Raw genomic sequence first — 6,875 nt, 5'->3', positions numbered from 1 at the left:
ACACCTGAGGGTGTTGGGGACACTGAAAGGTGACACCTGAGGGTGCTGGGGACACCCATGGGTGACGGTGTTGGGGACACCTAAAGGTGACAACATTGGGTGTTGGGGACACCTAAAGGTGACACCTGAGGGTGCTGGGGACACCTAAAGGTGACACCTGAGGGTGCTGGGGACACCTAAAGGTGACAACATTGGGTGTTGGGGACACCTAAAGGTGACACCTGAGGGTGTTGGGGACACCTAAAGGTGACACCTGGGGGTGTTGGGGACACGTAAAGGTGACACCTGAGGTGTTGGGGACACCTAAAGGTGACACCTGGGGGTGTTGGGGACACGTAAAGGTGACACCTGAGGTGTTGGGGACACCCATGGGTGACAGTGTTGGGGACACCTAACGGTGACACCTGAGGGTGTTGGCCACGCGTAAAGGTGACACCTGAGGGTGTTGGGGACACTGAAAGGTGACACCTGAGGGTGCTGGGGACACCCATGGGTGACGCTGTTGGGGACACCTAAAGGTGACAACATTGGGTGTTAGGGACACCTAAAGGTGACACCTGAGGGTGTTGGGGACGCGTAAAGGTGACACCTGAGGGTGCTGGGGACACCTAAAGGTGACACCCGAGTGTGTTGGGGACACCTAAAGGTGACAACATTGGGTGTTGGGGACACCTAACGGTGACACCTGAGGGTGCTGGGGACACCTAAGGGTGACAACATTGGGTGTTGGGGACACCTAAAGGTGACACCTGAGGGTGCTGGGGACACCCACGGGTGACGGTGACAGCTGAGGCCGTCACTTCTTGGCCAGCTTCGCCTGTTTGTGCTTCGGAGGAGCCCACCGGAGACAGATGGAGTCGACTGGAGGCCAAAAAACCAAAGCTGTAATTAGCGGAGACAGCCCAGAACTGGGCGCTAATTAAGGGCGGGGTGTTAATTAGGAGCGTTAATTACCGGTGATGGGAGGTTTCTTGTACTGGGCGCTCTTGAGGTGCTCCTCCACCAGTTTGGGGGTGACGCAGATGACGTGCTGCCCCTTCCAGTACTTCACCATGTTGAGCGACTGCAGCGTGCTGATGATGTCCGTCTGCGTGATGCTGGTCATCTGGCTGCAAGGGGGGGGGGGGTACTGGGATTACTGGGAGATACTGGGAGCTCACTGGTGTGACTGGGAGCTCACTGGTGGGGCTGGTGGCCAACGGAGCTCCTTGGTGGAGATGGAAGCCCTCCAGGAGCTCACGTTCCTGGGGTCCCTGGTGGGGTTGGTGGCATCTCTTGGGGTTCCTCAACTTACTGGGAGCTCACTGGTCTTACTGGGATCATACTGGTCTTACTGGGAGCTCACTGGTGTGACTGGGAGCTCACTGGTGTGACTGGTGGCCAACGGAGCTCCTTGGTGGAGATGGAAGCCCTCCAGGAGCTCACGTTCCTGGGGTCCCTGGTGGGGTTGGTGGCATCTCTTGGGGTTCCTCACCGTACTGGGAGCTTACTGGTCTTACTGGGAGCTCACTGGTGTGACTGGTGGCCAACGGAGCTCCTTGGTGGAGATGGAAGCCCTCCAGGAGCTCACGTTCCTGGAGTTCCTGGTGGGGTTGGTGGCATCTCTTGGGGTTCCTCACCTTACTGGGAGCTCACTGGTCTTACTGGGAGCTCACTGGTGTGACTGGGAGCTCACTGGTGTGACTGGGAGCTCACTGGTGTGACTGGTGGCCAACGGAGCTCCTTGGTGGAGATGGAAGCCCTCCAGGAGCTCACGTTCCTGGGGTCCCTGGTGGGGTTGGTGGCATCTCTTGGGGTTCCTCTCACCTTACTGGGAGCTTACTGGTCTTACTGGGAGCTTACTGGTGTGACTGGGAGCTCACTGGTGTGACTGGGAGCTCACTGGTGTGACTGGTGGCCAACGGAGCTCCTTGGTGGTGATGGAAGCCCTCCAGGAGCTCACGTTCCTGGGGTCCTTGGTGGGGTTGGTGGCATCTCTTGGGGTTCCTCACCTTACTGGGAGCTTACTGGTCTTACTGGGAGCTTACTGGTGTGACTGGGAGCTCACTGGTGTGACTGGGAGCTCACTGGTGTGACTGGTGGCCAACGGAGCTCCTTGGTGGAGATGGAAGCCCTCCAGGAGCTCACGTTCCTGGGGTCCCTGGTGGGGTTGGTGGCATCTCTTGGGGTTCTTCACCTTACGGGGAGCTTACTGGTCTTACTGGGAGCTTACTGGTGTGACTGGGAGCTCACTGGTGTGACTGGTGGCCAACGGAGCTCCTTGGTGGAGATGGAAGCCCTCCAGGAGCTCACGTTCCTGGGGTTCCTGGTGGGGTTGGTGGCATCTCTCGGGATTCCTCACCTTACTGGGAGCTTACTGGTCTTACTGGGAGCTCACTGGTCTTACTGGGAGCTCACTGGTCTTACTGGGAGCTCACTGGTGTGACCGGGAGCTCACTGGTGGGGCTGGTGGCCAACGAAGCTCCGTGGTGGAGATGGAAGCCTTCCAGGAGCTCACGTTCCTGGGGTTCCTGGTGGGGTTGGTGGCATCTCTTGGGGTTCCTCTCACCTTACTGGGAGCCTACTGGTCTTACTGGGATCATACTGGGAGTTCACTGGTCTCATACTGGTCTTATTTTTCCCATACTGGTTGTCTACCGGTCCCATACCGCTGCTATTGGTCCCATACTGGTCTCATACTGGTCCCATACTGGTGTTACTGGTCCCATGCTGGTCCCATACTGGTGCTACTGGTCCCATACTGATCCCATCCCTGTCCCATTCCGGTGTTACTGGTCCCATACTGGTGTTACTGGTCCCATACTGGTCTACCTGAGGTCCTTGATGGACAACATCCACCATACTGGTGTTACTGGGCCCATACTGTTCCCATACTGGTCCCATACCGGTGTTTCTGGTCCCATACCGGTCCCATACTGGCGCTACTGGTCCCATACCGGTCCCATACTGCTGTTACTGGTCCCATACTGGTGTTACTGGTCCCATACTGGTCTACCTGAGGTCCTTGATGGACAACATCCACCATACTGGTGTTACTGGGCCCATACTGTTCCCATACTGGTCCCATATCGGTGTTTCTGGTCCCATACCGGTCCCATATTGGCGCTACTGGTCCCATACCGGTCCCATACCGGTGTTACTGGTCCCATACTGGTGTTACTGGTCCCATACTGGTCTACCTGAGGTCCTTGATGGACAACATCCACCATACTGGTGTTACTGGGCCCATACTGTTCCCATACCGGTGTTACTGGTCCCATACCGGTCCCATATTGGCGCTACTGGTCCCATACCGGTCCCATTACGGTGTTACTGGGCCCATACGCGTGTTACTGGTCCCATACTGGTCTACCTGAGGTCCTTGATGGACAACATCCACCATACTGGTGTTACTGGGCCCATACTGTTCCCATACTGGTCCCATACCGGTGTTTCTGGTCCCATACCGCTCCCATAGTGGTGCTACTGGTCCCATACCGGTCCCATACCGGTGTTACTGGTCCCATACCGGTGTTACTGGTCCCATACCGGTGTTACTGGTCCCATACTGGTCTACCTGAGGTCCTTGATGGACAACATCCACCATACTGGTGTTACTGGGCCCATACTTTTCCCATACTGGTCCCATACCGGTGTTTCTGGTCCCATACCGGTCCCATATTGGCGCTACTGGTCCCATACCGGTCCCATACCGGTGTTACTGGTCCCATACTGGTGTTACCGGGCCCATACTGGTCTACCTGAGGTCCTTGATGGACAACATCCACCATACTGGTGTTACTGGGCCCATACTGTTCCCATACTGTTCCCATAGCGGTGTTTCTGGTCCCATACCGCTCCCATACTGGCGCTACTGGTCCCATACAGGTCCCATACTGGTGTTACTGGTCCCATACTGGTCTACCTGAGGTCCTTGATGGACAACATCCACCATACTGGTGTTACTGGGCCCATACTGTTCCCATACTGTTCCCATATCGGTGTTTCTGGTCCCATACCAGTCCCATATTGGCGCTACTGGTCCCATCCCGGTCCCATATTGGTGTTACTGGTCCCATACCGGTGTTACTGGTCCCATACTGGTGTTACTGGGCCCATACCAGTCTATCTGAGGTCCTTGATGGACAACATCCACATACTGGTGTTACTGGGCCCATACTGTTCCCATACTGTTCCCATAGCGGTGTTTCTGGTCCCATACCGGTCCCATACGGGCGCTACTGGTCCCATACCGGTCCCATACTGCTGTTACTGGTCCCATACTGGTCTACCTGAGGTCCTTGATGGACAACATCCACCATACTGGTGTTACTGGGCCCATACTGTTCCCATACTGGTCCCATACCGGTCCCATATTGGCGCTACTGGTCCCATACGGTCCCATACTGCTGTTACTGGTCCCATACTGGTGTTACTGGTCCCATACTGGTCTACCTGAGGTCCTTGATGGACAACATCCACCATACTGGTGTTACTGGGCCCATACTGTTCCCATACTGTTCCCATACCGGTGTTTCTGGTCCCATACTGGCGCTACTGGTCCCATACAGGTCCCATACTGGTGTTACTGGTCCCATACTGGTCTACCTGAGGTCCTTGATGGACAACATCCACCATACTGGTGTTACTGGGCCCATACTGTTCCCATACTGGTCCCATACCGGTGTTTCTGGTCCCATACCGGTCCCATATTGGCGCTACTGGTCCCATACCGGTCCCATACTGGTGTTACTGGTCCCATACTGGTCTACCTGAGGTCCTTGATAGACAACATCCACCATACTGGTGTTACTGGGCCCATACTGTTCCCATACTGTTCCCATACCGGTGTTTCTGGTCCCATACCGGTCCCATATTGGCGCTACTGGTCCCATACCGGTCCCAAATTGGTGTTACTGGTCCCATACCGGTGTTACTGGTCCCATACTGGTGTTACTGGTCCCATGCTGGTCTACCTGAGGTCCTTGATGGACAACATCCACCATACTGGTGTTACTGGGCCCATACTGTTCCCATACTGTTCCCATACCGGTGTTTCTGGTCCCATACCGGTCCCATACGGGCGCTACTGGTCCCATACCGGTCCCATACTGGTGTTACTGGTCCCATACTGGTCTACCTGAGGTCCTTGATGGACAACATCCACCATACTGGTGTTACTGGGCCCATACTGTTCCCATACCGGTGTTACTGGTCCCATACCGGTCCCATATTGGCGCTACTGGTCCCATACCGGTCCCATACCGGTGTTACTGGGCCCATACCGGTGTTACTGGTCCCATACTGGTCTACCTGAGGTCCTTGATGGACAACATCCACCATACTGGTGTTACTGGGCCCATACTGTTCCCATACCGGTGTTTCTGGTCCCATACCGGTCCCATACTGGCGCTACTGGTCCCATACAGGTCCCATACTGGTGTTACTGGTCCCATACTGGTCTACCTGAGGTCCTTGATGGACAGCGTGCCTCGGAAGTCCCTGAGGATCTCCAGCAGCACCCAGGACCAGTAGCTGCGGTAGCTCAGCTTGCCCAGATCCGACAGCGGCTTCTCGGGGGATCCCACGGTGCTCTCCAGCTTGGACAGCTCGTAACCTACGGGCGGCCCCAAAACGGCCCCAAATGGCACCAAAACACCCCAAAATGGCCATATATGGCCCCCAAGTAGATCCAAGTGGCCCCAAACGTCACCCAAATGGCCCCAAACGATCCCAAATGGCCCCAAAAGACCCCAAAATGACCCCCAAGTAGCTCGAAGTGGCCCCAGACGTCACCAAAATGGCCACAAATGACCCCAAATGGATCCCAAATGTCACCAAAGTGGCCACAAATGACCCCCAAATAGCTCAAAGTGGCCACAAATGTCACCCAAATGGCCCCAAACGATCCCAAATGGCACCAAAAGCCCCCAAATGACCCCCAAGTAGCTCGAAGTGGCCCCAGACGTCACCAAAATGGCCCCAAATGACCCCAAAATGGCCCCACAATGGTCCTCAAATGACCCCGAAATAGCTCCAAGTGGCCCCAAATGTCACCAAAGTGGCCACAAACGACCCCAAATTGGCCACAGATGTCACCAAAATGGCCCTAAATGGCCCCCCAGCAGCTCAAAGTGGCCCCAAATGTCACCCAAATGGCCCCAACGATCCCAAATGGCACCAAAAGACCCCAAAATGACCCCAAGTAGCTCGAAGTGGCCCCAGATGTCACCCAAATGGTCCCAAATGACCCCCAAATGACCCCAAATGTCACCAAAGTGGCCACAAATGACCCCCAAGTAGCTCAAAGTGGCCCCAAATGTCACCAAAATGGCCACAAACGACCCAAAACTGTCCCCAAACGGCCCCCAAGTAGCTCAGTGTGGCCCCAAATGTCACCCAAATGGCCCCAAACGATCCCAAATGGTACCAAAAGACCCCAAAATGACCCCCAAGTAGCTCGAAGTGGCCCCAGATGTCACCAAAATGGCCCCAAATGACCCCAAATTGGCCCCAAATGTCACCAAAATGGCCACAAAATGGCCCCAATTGGCCATAAATGAAACCAAAATGGCTCCGATTGTCCCCAAACGTCCCCAAACTTCCCCAAATTGTCTGAAATTCTCCCCTAATTCACCCAAACGTCCCCAAATTGTCCCACGTTGTCCCCAAATGTCCCCCAAAATCCTCCCAAATGTCCCCAAATTGTCCCACGTTGTCCCCAAATGTCCCCAAAATCCTCCCAAATGTCCCCAAATTGTCCCACGTTGTCCGCAAATGTCCCCCAAATCCTCCCAAATGTCCCCAAATGTCCCCAAATTCTCGCAAATGTCCCCAATTGTCCCCAAATGTCCCCAGATTCCCCCAATTGTCCCCAACCGTCCCCAACCATCCCC

At 55.3% G+C, this 6,875-nt stretch overlaps 1 protein-coding gene and 1 long non-coding RNA gene across 4 annotated transcripts in view; one reads left to right on the top strand and one right to left on the bottom strand.

The window, feature by feature from the left end:
* LOC146541948 (uncharacterized) lies at positions 1-733 on the top strand. Its single transcript, XR_014880801.1, has 2 exons — positions 1-42; positions 291-733. It is a non-coding gene; the product is annotated as an uncharacterized LOC146541948 (long non-coding RNA).
* KAT8 (lysine acetyltransferase 8) overlaps positions 274-6,875 on the bottom strand; it is a 31,466-nt gene continuing 24,864 nt past the window's right edge. Inside the window, exons 9-12 of one of the 3 annotated variants that reach the window (XR_014880800.1) lie at positions 5,446-5,596; positions 955-1,109; positions 737-861; positions 274-391 (exon numbers count right to left, since the gene is read on the bottom strand). Coding sequence is in view for 1 of the 3 variants with exons in the window: in XM_085215250.1 (XP_085071376.1) it covers positions 797-861; positions 955-1,109; positions 5,446-5,596 (371 nt within the window). In the remaining 2 variants the exon portion in view is untranslated. Of the gene's footprint in view, positions 392-478; positions 862-954; positions 1,110-5,445; positions 5,597-6,875 lie in introns of those variants that run through there. The other 2 variants (XR_014880799.1, XM_085215250.1) reach the window with 2 other exon arrangements.

The sequence above is a fragment of the Meleagris gallopavo genome, unplaced genomic scaffold (genome assembly GCF_905368555.1).
Source record: "Meleagris gallopavo unplaced genomic scaffold, MGAL_WU_HG_1.1 scaffold_12, whole genome shotgun sequence".
In the NCBI taxonomy this organism is placed as follows: Eukaryota; Metazoa; Chordata; class Aves; order Galliformes; family Phasianidae; genus Meleagris; species Meleagris gallopavo.
This window is presented reverse-complemented; position numbering and strand designations above follow the sequence as displayed.